The sequence below is a fragment of the Solanum lycopersicum genome, chromosome 1, assembly GCF_036512215.1.
Source record: "Solanum lycopersicum chromosome 1, SLM_r2.1".
Lineage (NCBI taxonomy): Eukaryota > Viridiplantae > Streptophyta > Magnoliopsida > Solanales > Solanaceae > Solanum > Solanum lycopersicum.
Window position 1 is genome coordinate 86216006 of NC_090800.1, and position 16230 is coordinate 86232235.

At 34.9% G+C, this 16230-nt stretch overlaps 1 protein-coding gene across 9 annotated transcripts; it reads left to right on the forward strand.

Moving 5' to 3' along the window:
- The first annotated feature begins 1345 nt into the window (after nucleotides 1-1345).
- On the forward strand, nucleotides 1346-16153 carry LOC101268229 (uncharacterized). Of its 9 annotated transcripts, none has more exons than XM_010315081.4 (15): nucleotides 1351-1693; nucleotides 1788-1853; nucleotides 2815-2930; nucleotides 3819-3910; nucleotides 5491-5545; nucleotides 9404-9583; nucleotides 10798-11476; nucleotides 11558-11642; nucleotides 12036-12123; nucleotides 12594-12778; nucleotides 14440-14572; nucleotides 14871-15007; nucleotides 15185-15259; nucleotides 15541-15660; nucleotides 15808-16153. In XM_010315081.4, exons 4-15 carry the CDS (start codon nucleotides 3824-3826, stop codon nucleotides 15937-15939), a joined length of 1956 nt encoding a protein of 651 aa, XP_010313383.1. In that variant the 5' UTR covers nucleotides 1351-1693; nucleotides 1788-1853; nucleotides 2815-2930; nucleotides 3819-3823; the 3' UTR covers nucleotides 15940-16153. The 9 variants fall into 9 exon arrangements, with proteins under 9 accessions (XP_010313389.1, XP_010313383.1, XP_010313401.1 ...); XM_010315083.4 differs by having other exon boundaries at nucleotides 1387-1693; nucleotides 1788-1870; XM_010315087.4 differs by lacking the exon at nucleotides 3819-3910 and having other exon boundaries at nucleotides 1346-1693.
- Nucleotides 16154-16230: the final 77 nt, after the last annotated feature.

The following is a 16230-nucleotide window of genomic DNA, read 5'->3' on the forward strand; positions in this document are numbered from 1 at the left end:
TGAAAAAAATAATTAAAGTTATAATCATTTAATTTTGAAATTCTTTAATCAGGTCGCAAACTAGACAACATATAAAGATTGCTTTAGACGAGTCTGTTGTGACTAGCTTGGCTAAGAAGGTGTTGAGAGAAAATTGATCCTTGAACTTTGTTATGGAATAACACATATTGCACCAACTCAGCTATCATTACGATTTTAGTAAAAATGGATAATTATTAAATCCCTGAAAAAATGAATTATTATTAAATATTGCGAAATTGGAATTTGTATATTCACTGGATTAGATTAATTTACTAACCAAAGTCTTTAAACTACAGTGGAACTACTATTTTGTTGTGCAATATAATAGAAGCTTGGATGGTTATCTCTTATTTTGCAACATATGTTCTAAAAATAAAATATAGAATTAAACATATAAAATTGAACACAATTGTATCAATTGACGTTAATTCAGCATCATATAAGCTGCTCTTTTGAAATTTAATTTGAATCCCTAAAAGCTCATAATCCAGATACATATATACATTACATAATAGATTTGATAATACTTCCTTCTTCCACTTTTATTTATTATATTGCGTATTTGATAATACTTTCTTTTTTCACTTTTATTTGTTATATTACGTTATTCAAAAGTCAAGTTAACTATTTTAAAAAAAATTAAAGTAGATTATATCAATTCGATATTCAAATAATTCAAAAACTATACAAAAATATTAATAATTCCAATTTTTAAATGTCAATATGATGAAAAAATATATCATAAAATATTAATTAAAATTTTTATAATTTGATTAAATAATAAAACTATGACAATTAAAAAAAATGCTTTCTCTAGAAAGAAAAAAACATGCTAATTGTAGTTTAATGCTTGATTAGTAAAATTGATCTAATCCGTTGAATATATAAGTAGACATATGTAATAAATTTAAAGGCCTACTGGAGGTACCGGAGGAGATCCCCACTGGACGGGATTCAAATCCGCGAAATGGTATTCAACTTATTTATATATTTGCTATATATAAAAGTCATTCAAATAAATACAGTCTTTTTTAAAAAAAACTTTATAATATTTTGAATTCTACTCAAATCATATTCTCTCAAACTTGAAAAACTTTTATAATATTTTTGAAATTTTCTTGTTTTCACTATAATAATAATAATAATATTTCCTATTTTATTATTTAAGTAATTTATTTATTTATTCAAGTGGCGAGATCAAGAACCGTGTACTATTGAACTAAGGTCACGATGATTACGTTTTATTATTTACACGTCATTCAAAAATACAGACCTTATCGAAAAAGAAGAACAGTTAAAAAGTCGAAAATAACCCCGTTTCTTCATTCTCCACGTTAGCTGTTACTCTTTGTACCTTACCTCCACAGTACAGTCACGTATCCTGCGCATAATAGCTGCTGCAGTCAATTTACACAGAGACTGATATAAGAAATACAATAAACCACACAAGAGACTCACACATATTTGTTTCTCTTCCATTTTTAACAATTGAAAGCTTTCATCAATGGCAGTTCATTAGGGTTTTTTCTTTAATTTATGCCACATTCAAAAGGAGTTGCAAAATCTCAAACTATATAGTCTTGCTTGTTTCTTTTTTTTTTTTTCCCGGAAAATACACCGCTACATTGTTCTTGTTCCTTGGTTTGTGTTGTAGAGAGAAAGAGAAATCACGGTAAACCGACAGAGCTCTGTTTCTTGCTTTATTGTTTTTTTGTTTCTTTACAGTAGAGTGCTCTATGAAACAGTGCAACTTTTCGTATTGACAGAAATTTTAGTTGCAGTGAGAGTGGTGGTTCTTTAACTGCTTGTTGGTTAAACGAGAATCTTCGTCGGTGAGTGTTTGATCAATGTCAGTTGTTTTTTTAACTCTTTAAATAATTTTTTTTTTTTTAGATTGGTTAATGGTTAACTGAAGTGTACAGAGATTTTTATTTGAACTATTTCACATTTGTGTATAAAATTATTAAGCTTGGTACAATGATTGATAAGTATGGGTGGATGAGTTTGATCAGAGGACAGATATTGTAAACTCTGTTTAGTAGTTCTTGATGTTTTCTTTAAATCCAAGTTTGGATCCTAAAAATGTTAAAAGTAAATTAGAAGTCAGAAGAAAAGAAAAATAATTTATCCGAATCATGGTTTCCGTGTAAGATAATTTGGGGAAATAAAATAAGGAAAGGGTCTCCTTGAACCAGTTCTGGAAGATGAGCTTATCTTTGATAAATTAGATTGATTTGGCAGAAGAAAAGGTAAGGGAAGTGCTTCATTGAACCAGTTCTAGAAAATGATCTTATCTGGATAGATTAGATTGAAATCAGCGTTTACCTGTCTTCTTGGTAGCATTCTCCAGTTTCACAATGACTTTTTGTTCTTTATGGTTTCTATCAATTGGGTGAGGTAAAGGAAGTGGAGAAGGGGTCAAATCGGGAAAACAAAAAACAAAAACAGAAAGATAACTCTCTAGACATTAGGTACCAATTGGAACTTTAAGGGAAAGAAAGTTCAGGTACAACTTTGCAAGCTAGGAATACCCATTGAATGATGTCTGGTGAAGAGAATAAAAACAAGAGTGAAGAGAAAAAAAGGAGGTTGTAACTCTCTTAGCCTTGGTTATAATTGGCTAAATGTAAATAATAGAAGAAGAAGAGTGGATAAAACTAAATGTGGAACTCTCTAAGTTTTGGGCACCAACTAAGGAGGTGAAAGAACACTAAGATTAGATTCTTATTAGAAAAGTAGTCATATATAAGGGAAACGCTCTTGGAGGCCTTGACATGTGTTACATAATTTCAGGTATTGGTGCATATCAGTTATCAGAGACTGCTGCCTGCTACAAGAAAGATGCTTAGGATAGTGAAACTTGTTCCTGTTTATAATATCTTCGAAGTCCTATTTGTCTTATAGAAAAGGTAAGAATGGTTCATCTTCATTGGATGCATTGGGTTCGGTAGAAGGTCAGCATGAATTTTTTGAAACATTTTTTCTCTTTTTTTTTTCTTTAGCTTGTCCTAAAGCATCTTGTAATAACACTGATTACTCAAGGTCATTTTAAATGAAAAAGGTAACTAGTTACTTGTACAAAACTAAAAAGGCAATGACTTGTTCTGCAAAACTTACACACGTGATATTCAGCAAATTTACCTAATATTTAACATTAGGTTTGAGCAAACTCTTCCATGTCAGCATGAAGAGAAAAGGTCAATGTAGTGCCACATTATGTACTTTCATTATCACCTCAAAGTATCCAAGCAAGGGGACTCCAGAATCTCCGTTCATGAGATCAACACCTTGTATATTTCTAATATACACTGAACTATGTAGTCAACTTACCACTAGACATGAAAGGGTTGGCAGTGAAATGTAATGAACATGTTGCTGTGGTCTATTATTTCTTGTTAGTATGGTCTATTACAACATGATGTAGTCATTTTAAACAATGAAAAAACACTCATCCATGTTTTTTATTACTCAGCACTCTGTCCAATGTAATTATCAAAAAACAATGAGGAAAAAAAAGATAGAAGAAAATACAGTCTAGTGGCTCCTTTAGTTGAATCTTTTCAAATACGCAGAACTTAACTTAGCTCTTTGTGTTAAAGGTATGCAGTGCCAAATTTGTCTTGTGTTAGAACTTTGGATATGAACACAAAAACTAAGTTTGTCTACACTTAAAATTTGGAATATGGAGTAGTTGTTTTTTATAAAACCGTACAATTTTTTCATGCAATAGATGTTAAAACTTCCATAAGCTTTATAAAGATGCACATGGTTCACTGTTAATGGGTTTTGGCATGAAGGGCTGATGAAGTGTCTTCTTTGGTCCATTCCGTGTGCTTACTTGCCCTGCAAAATGGAACTTGGCCATGATGCTTCTAGAAAGCTTAGCAAGGTTGGTACTTTTCCCCGTGTACATAAGTTGAAGCTTAAAATGCATTTAAAAAAACCTCGTACTTTTTTTTCTACCAAGCACTTCTTGCTCAAACTCTTTTTCAAAAAAACCACCTTCCCTTTGGGCTTAAATAGTCTGAAGAGGCCCTTTTGATATTTTTTATTGCTAGATAGTTGACTAACATAAATGAATTGTGGAAGCATAAATAACATAACAAGGATAAAGAACCCTGCTCCCGTTGCCTCAGTCATTTTCTTCTCAAATTCATGCTCTCCTCCCCAACTCCACAACAAGCTTCCCATAAGATGAAAAAAAGAAACATAATATTCGTTCTTAGCAGGACATTGATTATGTCGTTACTGGTTTTAGATGGAGTTTGGGGGAAAGTGGGCTATGGAGATGAACCAGGGTTGATTTAAGTCATGAAAATATTTAAGCAAGAAAGAGTTCCTCGATATGCTTGGTCAGAAGGTTCGAGAAAAGGTAGGTTCGTCGAAACTGGTGACTAGTTGGGCTGCTGAAGCTTGGTGTGTGAGGTCTGGTTTAACGGGTTTGGAAAAGAGATGGAGGTTTGAATTGTGTTGGTGAAGTACAAAGGTGGATGGGGGAAATTATTTAATGCTGGAAAGGCGAACTAAGGATATGACTTGTAATAGTGCACGAAATTGACAAAAAAGGAAGGTGTCCTGATCGTCAATTTCTAGATTGCCGGTGCATCTTTGGTACCAGGAGCTTTCAAAATGGGAGTGAAGTGCGTGGATTGCAACATGACAGATCTTACTGGGGTTACACTATTTGTGAAAAATAGGGGAAGAGTGCCGTTTTCATTAGCTCAGGAGATTAGTTCTTTTTTTGGACTAAGGAGGAATGGGGAAGAGAAACGAAGGTAGAGTTGAACAATGAGTTAACTCTCCTTGTGGTATGTAATTTTTGTGTATGTAATTTGCATCTCCTTGATGCCCTTCAAATACATCTTACTTTATCAAAAATAATGAGTTACCTTCCTTGGCAGTAGTTCAGGAGATTAGTTGGAAGCAAAAATCAGGGGTGTTATGGTTGAATGAGAGGATTCGAATACAATTTTTTTCATTGGGTAGTTGGCAAATAGAAGGAGAAATTTCATTGTTCCGAAGTGGTAAACAGAATAGTGTATGAGAACTAGAAGTGATTGAATGGGCAATAAAAGGAAGGATAAGAGAGAGTGGTTGGAAAGTGCCAAGGGTAATAGAACTTGATGCTTTCCATGCTATAATATTGTAGGAGAAGCAATTTTGAATAACTTAAACAGTACTTTTATCTGTCTAATGAAATCTTAATGGGGTGGGGTGGGGGAGGAAGAGAAGGAACTAATGGGAAAAAGGTTTCTAGGGAGTTCGATGATTCAATTATTATTTTTCTTCTTTCTCTCATTTTATTGGCTTAAATAGCCTCTTAAGAGAAGAAACTATGGAAGAGGACATATGGCATTCTTCTAAAAGTTTAGACTAGTTCATTAGTGTAATTCTGCTATATGACTAACAGCTTATTATTTTCATCTTCTCTGTGTCCCATGATATGCTTTTGTTGATTTGACTATATAGCTCTCGGACTCAAGACTAGCAAATCCACTGCTCCAGCTTCTATGCCCAAGTCCAGGTACTCGGTTAACAAATAAGGCCCCCAACCATACAATATAAAGTCAAACTACCAAGCTTATTGAACATGTTTCTGATTTATTCTGCCTTGCATACTCTTAACTATATTGAAGCTTCTATTTTCAAATTTCTGATGCTTATAATATCTAGTCTTAACAGAATTAGAAAAAATTACTAATTGCTCATAATGGATTAATAAGAGAGAACGACAGATTGTTGCTGGTCTTATTTGCAGAACTTGCGTTTGTTGTCTTTTTTTACATGGGTTCATGCAAGAATTTGGTTTAATTTGAAGCTAGCGAGATAACCTATTGAAGTTCTTGGATGTAACTCCAAAAATAAAAATAAAAATTTAATAGAAACAGAAAAAGAAGGGTGTGGATATGACAGCCAATGGTGCTGCAAAATTGACTAGCAGTGAAGTAGTTTTTTAGAGCTCGACTGTATGAATATACTTCAGAAATTTTCCAGGTTATTGATTTGGGATGAAACATCATTCAAACCAATTCAAATATTTGTTGAATGTATAGCAAGTCAATATCTAGGTGATGGATCTACAACAACGATAATTCATTGGAAAAAATAGTTCAAAAGCTACCCCACCATCTTTCTGTTATTTAAATTTGTTGCAATAATGGCCAAGGTTAGCCTATTTGTCATTTAGCTCTGAGTCATTTTTTGGTCTATGTCACATGTATGTTGCAACTTCTTATAGATCCTTGATCCTTAGATATACTTACAAAGATTACAGATATATTACATAGCCATAGTTGCTACTAGTACCATACTCCATCTAATACTCAACCACTTTACCTATATACTCCAAATATGAGTTCACTAGAATCTTGCAAACTTGAACACATAATTGATTAGATTTTAATGTTTGAGATAGTGAGAAGCTATATATCACCTTGTAGCAGGTCCAGTTATCACCATTCACAAAATGCTTAATGTTGAAGCTTTGTCATCAAATAATGTTGTCATCTGATCTATTTGTCTACACAATTAAGACCCAAATAAGTTGTCTATAAAATTGGTTGGTCATCGGTTTCTCAATTATGGAAAATCAAAGTAATGAAAGTATTCACCTTCTATTTTTTCTTTGATTCTTTTTTGAGAAACTGCTCATCATTTCTGGTATGCTAATGTTGTAAAATGGAATCCTTCAAAGTTATTTTTTCATGTGTCATTAATGTCTGTAGCTTATGTCAAGACATACATCAAAATTTTCTACAAGAAAGCTGACATTTGTCACCGACCGCTATGAGTAGATTTTTATGTAAGTCTTCTTCTCAGTGAGATGAGGTAGTAATGAATTTATTTTTGAGGGGGAGTTTGAAATTTGAGAGATGCAATACCAAATATGTTAGGGGAACTGCACGATCTATTATAATATTCGTGTAGCACTTGGTGCAAATTAACACCGGTGTCTTGATCATGAATAAAGAGGTGTTTGGAAGAGTAGAGGTTAAGATGAAAGTAATCATAAACAAAGTGGGGAATCAGAGAGGGTAGAGGGAGAGATGGCGCTAGATCATAAACAAAGTGGGGAATCAGAGAGGGTAGAGGGAGAGATGGCGCTAGATCATAAACAAAGTGGGGGGGGGGGATTAGAGAGGGTAGAGGAGAGATGGTGCTAGAGTAAACGGAAATAAAGGAGAAGGTGAAAATGAGTTAGCTAGCTTCTCTGAGGTAGCTATGGTTGGATCAAAATGCTTTTTCATCGAGGAGTCGTGACAAATATGAGAAGGTAGTGCATGAGAGGAAGGAGGATATTAAAGGGACAATAAGAGGTTTCCATGAATACTCGTTTAAAGAGGAGGTGGATTGGAGACCTAAAAATTGGATGGATTAGCATTTGATGAAATAGGAAAGGATAAGATGGTAGTGGTTTGAAACAGCTATGGGAAGATGAGGTGTGGGAGGTAGTGGAGTGTTGTGCAGGGGTAAAGCTCCAAGACTAGACAAAGTTAATTTAGCATTTTCGAGCATTGTTGGAATATAGTCAGAGGTGAGTTGAGTCTTTTATGGTGATAAGAGAATTTGTAAAAAATTCTCAATGCTTCTTTGATTGTCATTTGCCCAATAAGAGAAGATGCTACTAGTATTGAGGATTACAGACCTATTAGTCTAATGGTAAGCATATAGAAAATTATATCTAGGATGTCTACTTCATGCAATGCTTTTGTGGAAGGCAATTTTTTTTAGATGCAACACTGATAGCAAATGAAATTGTTGACTTGAGGAGAAAGCAAGGGGAATCGGGAATTTTCTGCAAATTAGATCCTGAGAAAGCTTATGACTACTTAACTAGGAGAATCTTGATTTCATTATGTTGAAAATGGGTTTCCCCGTCTCACTCCTCTAGAACTACCAACGAAGCCACACATGTTGCCACTCATAAGGACCGAGAACTTGACCCATTGAGATGCAATATTTGATTCACTTCCTCCATCATGCACCAAAAACTCATTTCTTTTCATTAACAAAAGAGATTATCCACAGGGAGAAAAGAACTGTTAATCAAAAGTATACTTTCGAGCAGTCCCGTATAATTCAAGCCTTTGTTACACGCTTCATTCAGTGTAATATGAAAGTTGGGAAAGCTTCAAGGGATTTTATATGGTATTCCTCAAGCAGGAAAAGAAGTTTCATTTGGTAAATTAGGAGACAGTTATGACACCGAAGTGTTGGGGTGGACTTGGGATGAACAATCTAAAGACCTTAGCAAGGTGCCATAGGGGAAGTGTTTGTGGAGATCTGGTGTAAAGGAGAATGTTTTATGGGGGGGAGGTGATTGAGGAGAAATATAGTGTTCTGGAAGTGGGTTGGAGGTTTAAGAACACCAAACTTCCTTATGGATGTAGGCTTTGTAGGAATATCTTAAAGGAGTGGAAGAGTTTAATGGGACCATTTAGGGTGAATGATGGAAGTAGGGTACATTTTTAGGACACATGGGAACAACACTTGGTGAATTACTTTTTCAAATATGTAGAGTATTTCATGCCATAATAAGATGTCGGTTCAACTGATATGTACACTGCAAGGTGGAGAAGTTATATGGGATCTGAGATTTAGAAAGAACTTGCACGTTTGGGAGGTTACAAAAATTCAAAGCTTGATCGGGAGAAAGTTTAGACGTATTGCGTGTTATGTTTTACTATTTATTATTTTTTCCTCGTTATCCACAATTATTTGAAGAGTTGGTTCTCTTACCTTAAGGTCATCTAAATAAGGATTGCCAGTTTCTTTTGGATTGCATTTTTGTTTGTTCCTGTCTCCTCCATATCATTGACTATAATAGCCTTAGAAGATGTTTCTTTAATGCAAAACTCGCCTCATCCACAACAGAGAGAGGCGAGGGCGCGAGGCGACCCTTCACCGCCTATTAACTTTGTGCCCAAGCGATCTTCAAAAGGCGATACCGTGCTGAAAAAGGCGTCGCTATTTGTATTTTCTTTTATAAGGCTACCAATTTAGGGTTTTAAAAAGTATAAAAGGTAATTCTAGGGTTTTCTTTCCTAATTTGCACTCTTAGACTGCGCCTCCAACTCCAACCGATTGACTCAACTAGACTTCTCCGGCGACTCCTAAGTCCAATCAATACATATTTCTTCTTTTCTTTTTCCTCCATTTCTCTTTCCTTCTTCCTCTTCAGAGTTACTTCTTCCTCTGTTCTTTCTTACTGTTTTGACTTGTTTTGTTTATTTCTCATTCAAGTTCTAGGCTTCTTGCGCCGTCCAAAACACTGCTTGCAAAAATCACTTGTGTTTATGGGAATTGGGACATTGTAGCGTCCAGCTTACAGTAGACAATGTTATTTGAGAATATTTATTCTGTGCTTTATTTAAATATGCAGGTTTTTTCTACTTCTGGTTCCTTCGACTATCTACCATGGGTGTGGATGAAAAACTTTTGCACCTACACAATCAAAATAAAGTTCGGCATCCCTTGGCTGTATCTAGACATGCTTTGTGCGATCTATCCAATGTTTCTCCGGTGGTTTTCCTCTACCTCTTAAAGGAATGCTATGTTTATGGTAAAGTTCTTCCCACACTTTTTCTCTTCTTAAAAAAATGCTGTCTGGCCTAGTTTTGATCATTCCATAAGTTTTAGAAACTTTTTTCCTTAAAAACATTTTACTAGTAGGTATCTGATCGTTCTAATGACAATTGGAACTTTTTCAGTATAATGATCAATTGATAAGAATTTGATAATCATTTGTTGGATGCTTAATATCTTTTTTCAAGGATTTCATAGCAAGGAGGGACATGAGTTAAATCCTTGTATGGTAAAGAATAAAGAACTGTCATCCTACCTCTGCTCTTCTGGTCAATGACATTCTCTCTACGCCTAAATAACCACACTGTCTCATGACCATTTAAATCTTTTAAACTCCAAACTGGAAGCAAATGAAAATGATCCTGGCTCATGAATTCTTGTCATCTTTCTGTGAAGTTCTAGTCTTAAAAAAACGTGAGATATGCTTATCACCTACTGGTTCACCTTGTTGATTTGACCACCCTAATGATGCGGCTTGGTGCAAAATGGTGATTGTGAATACATTAGTGGATAATGATAGTAGAGCTGTGGATATTGAATTAACCATTTTCCCTCCAATGTCATTTGAGCAACATGATGATTTTAAGCGGACTATGCTAGATTATGTATCTGTAAAATTGGATAATTTACAAAAAAGAAATTGTTGAGTTTTTTTTTTCAACACCTTTGGCAATATGAACTATGAAGATCTAGGTGTGATTTTCTTGTTCATATGTATGACGAAGAGTCGAAGACTTCATTCTTTTTCTTCATCCAAAAAGGAGTTCAGTTTATGAGTACTATTACTATCATCTGTGTGTAGGAAGTTCATAGAATAGTTTTTGAGATGATTTAGCAGGTTTATGCTGCAAGAGAACAAAAGCTACATGTTAGTCAAAGTTCAAATGCATGAAATGATTTCTGACTTGCATAGGGAGGACTCAGTGGCTAGAGACACAGGCTTAATTTCTTACTTAACAATCATTGACTTGTGACTCATTTAGCAGCCATAGCCAAATTGTTGGTAATCTCTCAAGTTTCATTTGGTAAAACTAAAGCATGAAATCTTAGAAATGAAAAGGATCATCAATAGCTCTTGAAACAAAACAAGTGGAAGTAATTTTTGTTTCCTTCTATGGATGATTATGGTGTAGCTCATTTTTATAATATTTTATCATTTTATATTTTCCCACTAGTTTTTATCCTTAATAGGAACATGCAAGGCGACTGCTAAGTTTCGAGTTCTGCAACAGCAAGCGTATGGGTTTTTGTACAATGATCCTCAACCTGGAGCAGCCATCTTTGTTGCACAGTGCCTGTATGTGCTGCCTATATTTGAGTCACACTGTGAAGGATTCAGTCATTTGATAATATCTGCCCTTCGTCATTTCCTGAAAGTGGGAAATGACATGAATGGTATCTACAAAGCTAAGCTTTTGGCTGCCAAATTATTTCTTGCCATTGTTGACGGCACTCTGCATCATGAAGAAAGAGTCCTAGTCAAAATCCTTGAAGTTTTTGATGTCAGTCTGTCAAACATAGAAAAAGCTATGTATGATGTAGATGAGAAGGGTCACACATGCCAGACGGCTAAGGTATTGGTTGAACAATATATTTCTAGGTTAGTAGATTCCCAGTCTTACATGACTGCAGTTTCATTGTTGGAACACTTCTCCTTCCGGGAATCTGGCGAATCATTTCTGCTTAAAATGTTGGAAAGCAAAGAATACAGAGCAGCAGAAAAGTGGGCAACTTTTATGGGGAAGCCAATCTTATGCACCCTTGTCCGAGAATACGTCAACAGAAAACTACTAAAGCACGCCTTTGATGTTATAAGGCAAAACAATATTCGGGAGGAGTTCCCAGAAATATATCGTCAATACAAAGAAAGGCAAGTGGATTCCATCCACTTTGTGTCACTTAACCTTTCAGCTAATTTTTATGAACACTGAATGACAGTATTAGTTTACAGTAAACTGAAGAAGCTAGCAGAAAAGGGCTGCTGGGACGTTGCTGAGGCAAGGATAAATGATGATCGACAACTTCTTGAATACTTGGCAAGTTCACAGCTACATTAACTTTGTCAATTGCTAATTAATTTAGTGCCATCAAATTTGTTGTCAATTGCTAGCTCATTCTTGTGCTATTGAATTGTTGTCAAGATTTAGGTTGTTTGTAATCTCGAGAGATGCTATGCATAGGCGCCTAAGACATTTATAAGCTTCAGATTTATCTAATAAGTGTATTATTCCTGGTTAGTTTCTTGGTCCGATGAAAGGATGTGGTTGGATGTATTCCTTAGAAATTTTAGTTCTTTTTATGTTATTGGGCTGATACTTCAAAGATAAATGTTCACGAGAGACAAGTGAAAAGTACCTTTTGACTTTTGCAATATGTGAATGTGCAATATCACTTGAGTAAAAACTTACATGTGTTGTATTTGATAATAGGTATATTTGGCTATGGAAGCTGGTTACATGGAGAAGGTCGAGGAACTCTGTGAACGGTATTCCCTTGAAGGTTTCATAAATGTCAAAGGTACATTGGATACCTCTACTTCGTGTTAAGTATTTAGCCTAAGCACTTCTTTAAGTTTTCAGATTTAACACACTAATCAGCTATATTTGCTGACCTCTCGAAAATGTTTTAATCTGCATAAATGTTGAATTGATGTGAACTACAGGAAATTTGAGTCTGCTAAGATTGCTCTTTGACTATGCTTTCTCATGCTGCAACCTGTGCATTAAATCTTTGATGAGATTCTCTTGGTACAAAGAAGTGTATGCTTTTGATCTATGATCAACTATTCTGAGATCCACCCAATATAGTTATTCTGAAATGATGCGGTTTTCATTATGCTGCCTTTTATGTTGCTAGGACTTGGTTGATTATGTTTTTTCCTTCTTTTAGTTATTTCTGGAAGTTGGCTTGTGGTTTATTTCAGATGTAGTCAGCTCCAAGCAAATTTTCTTTTCGTCTTATTCCTGTTTTTTTTCTTACTTCTATAGAGCTCGAGGAAAGTATTCCAACACACCGATATTTGCAGCTTGATGAATTGTCAATTAAGGAAGTAGTCTGGGTAGATGAAATGAATAGCTTACTGGATGCAACATTCGACATTGAAGAATGTAAAGTTGTGGGCGTTGACTGTGAGTGGAAGCCTAATTATGAAAAGGGATGCCCACCTAATAAGGTATTAGTTGGATAAAAGCTATTTTTTATAAGTAGTAGTTCTTCCCGCCTCATTATCATGCTCTTTTGTTGTTAAGGGATGGTAGTAAAAAAGTGTGTTCCTTGTTTCTCACGATCTAAAGAGGGATCTATATTTATGACTGATGAAATGTCTTGGACTACACCACAATCAGCTTAACCTATTCTGAAAAGTGAAGATATTTGTGTTAATTTATAACTACAATACAGACAAGAGAATAGTTACTCTTCCCTGAAATATATTGGAATTTGTTTCTCAGTCATCTACCTCTCCATCCACTAAATATCTTTTTTTATTGGTGTTGAAATGGTAAGTTTTTATTCATAAACGGCATCAGAAATGTGCTGGAATTATGTTCATTGTCTCAAATGTATGAAAACAGAAGTATACCCTATCTAAATCGGTAGGGATTCTAGTGCTCTAAAATAGATTCAACATCATTTACAAGTTTACTTCTACTCCAGAAGTAAAACAAAAAATTGGCTGTTGGCCTTTTATCCTCTGGATGTGATTGTGTTTATGATTCTTCTCTTTAACCTGCCTTGATTCAGCTTCTCAAAAAATCAGCAATGTTGTTTAGCATGGACCATTTGACTCCAACAAGTTCTAAAATAGCTTCCAAATCTGATCTGAAAAAAATGCTCATTGATTTCCATATCTCTTCCTTCACATAGGTAGCACCTATTGCATAGAAAAATTCCTCTTTTCTATAGGTCGTCACAGGTTAAAACATATTATCTGGAACCAGCCATGTGAAATATAAAACTTCATAAGGAGCTTTTGATCTTTAGATCTGCTTCCATGGCTAAGGCTATGGCCTCATGTGCTGCTCGTCTCTGGTAATAGTAGCTCAGTAATATGAATTAGCAGCGTAGATGTATCTCTTTCTCCCTCCATTATGAAGAGGGTTGATAAGCTAGAACCCCAATGATCTATTCGTAATAAATTTAGCTTTCATGGATTCGCCTCAGGTGACAAAGGAAGAATGCATGTGAATATATCCCATTTTATTCTCTATTCTTTTTGTTTGAATCTATTATTAACTCATAAATCTCTGTGGTCATTATTACTTATAAGTCATGGATAGGTTCTGGGCAAATCTTGGTCCCCTTTTTGGTTAATTTCACTCCCTCTGGGATCAGGCATAGTACATAGTTAGGGTGATTCATCCCTCTCTTTATTGTGTTAGTAGAAGGTTCTGATTCTTCTGAAGAACTGAGTTTAACAATCCCTTGCTAATATGGAAGTATTTGAGAATGTTAACTTTTTGTGTCTCTCGTGATGAACAAAGAGGTTTGTCTAGTGAGTTGACTTTCAATTCTTTTATGTGCAATGTATGTCATTTTTTATTTGATTTTTTGCAATGTGTTTGTCAGACAATTTTGGAACTAGAGGATATTCGCCTTCTGCGAGATTGAATAAAGAATATGATGTTTCCTACCAATCTCTCTTTTAGTATAGTCTAGTTTGTTGCCTTTTGTGCGATAACCTTTTATCCCCAAAATGAATAAGCTTTATATTCTTTGAATTGATTGTCCTTATTTTTGGGCATGATGGAGAACACTTTAAGATGAACTGACTTCTGGGAAGTGAAGCAAATGCATGTTTAACAGTATAATGTCTTTCTATTTCCCATGGGACAGGTTTCCATCATGCAGATTGCTTCAGATAACAAAGTTTATATACTTGATCTCATTAAGTTAAATGGAGATGCTCCGGATGTACTGGATGACTGCTTAACCCGCATATTGCATTCTCCAAGAGTACTGAAGCTTGGTAAGAGAGATTATTGTCTTGTTGGGAGATAAATTCTTTTAATCTGTGGGCATTTTCCTGTTATAAGTGCATTACATCTTTTCTGCTCCAAGAAAGAAAACTAGTTGATTTTCATGGCTTCTTTACAATCTTTGCACTACTTATATCAAGCAGTATGTGTCCATTAAGGGGGATTGCTGATTTAACTAGATATTTGTATGGAACACATTCCTGCTTTTCTTTGGTATACCAGTATATTTTCTATCTGTATACTTTATTTGCGGACAAAATTCTACAGTCATAATTTGGTGGTTTTCAGGTTACAACTTCCAGTGTGATGTGAAGCAGCTTGCTATATCTTATGGGCAGTTACAATGCTTCAAGCACTATGACATGCTACTCGATATCCAGAATGTGTTCAAAGAACCAAGAGGTGGTCTCTCTGGTCTGACAAAGGTATTTCGTATTCTGCAGTCACATTTGTCGTCGCACGTGTAATGTTTTTGTATCTATATGCAGAGTATAAATTCTTGTTGGTTTTGTAGTTAAGAGATACAATATTAATACTAATTAGAACAACGAATGGATTTTTAGTTCTTGCTTTTATTTTATTTGGCTTGTTTCTTGACACAGAAAATATTGGGTACTGGATTGAATAAAACAAGAAGGAATAGCAACTGGGAGCAACGGCCTTTAACTCAGTTTCAGGTATGTGTGCTAAATGTTGTACATTTTTATAGTATCACAGATAAAGGGTATTGCTAGTATGTGGAATACCTTCCCGCGTGTATTCATATCTAGTATGTGTATCGCTGTATAGAGTTGTACTTGTTGTAGTATGTGGGTTGCTGTATTTTTTCTAAAGAAATGAGATTAAGATGCTAGTGGCTTTGTCTTTGTGAATGATATGATCTGGTCCTAGGGCATTATTATGGTTTTGGGCTCTGTGGTAATTGATAATAATACCTCTTATTTGCACTGTTATGCAGCTAGAATATGCTGCTCTTGATGCTGCTGTTCTTGTTCACATATTTCGTCATGTTCGCGGCTACACACAACCTACTGGTGACCAGGATGGGCATTCCAAAATTGAGTGGAAGTCACACATTGTATGAATCGAGTACCTCTGGGCTTTTCTTTGTTTTTCCTCTTTTTAAGACGTTTATTTTCATCAGCTCAGTGTTCTTTTTGCTGTGTATTACTACTATCAATAAAATTTTGTATGCTCACTTAACTTGTTCTGGTTCTTTTTCCAGGCTTCCCACATTGATAACTCGAATTCGAAGATTTCCAAAAAAGAAGTTAAAAAGCGGAAAGCCAAGGCCAAAACTGATAAAGCTTCACAAAGCGCCGAGACTAAGGAGCTTACTGAACAAACTTTAAGTTAAAACTAGGGAAATAAAGTTGTTATAATACACCAAAGTTTTAGTCACATGTAAGCATTTTTCTTTTGAAAAAGACGCACATATTTACAGTTTAAAGCCTTGAACTGTTGCAGGCTTGTGAGTAACATTGGTTAAATTAGTTTTGGTTTTTCGGAATCCTATTTCATTTTCTCTCTGAGGCCAAAATATAATTGAAAAGCTTAGATCCAGTTGATAATATTACTCTCCAACACTCACTTCAATTTTGTCCTTTTTTTTTTTTTTTTTGTGTATCCATGTTCAATTTTACCACTG

Bases quoted from the DNA above. Each gene is read 5' to 3' on its own strand.
- LOC101268229 (XM_010315081.4), top strand. From the start codon at position 3,824: ATGAAGTGTCTTCTTTGGTCCATTCCGTGTGCTTACTTGCCCTGCAAA. The intron at 14,573-14,870 runs GTAAGAGAGATT...GGTGGTTTTCAG, and splicing joins TCCAAGAGTACTGAAGCTTG to GTTACAACTTCCAGTGTGAT. The intron at 15,661-15,807 runs GTATGAATCGAG...TTCTTTTTCCAG, and splicing joins TTGAGTGGAAGTCACACATT to GCTTCCCACATTGATAACTC.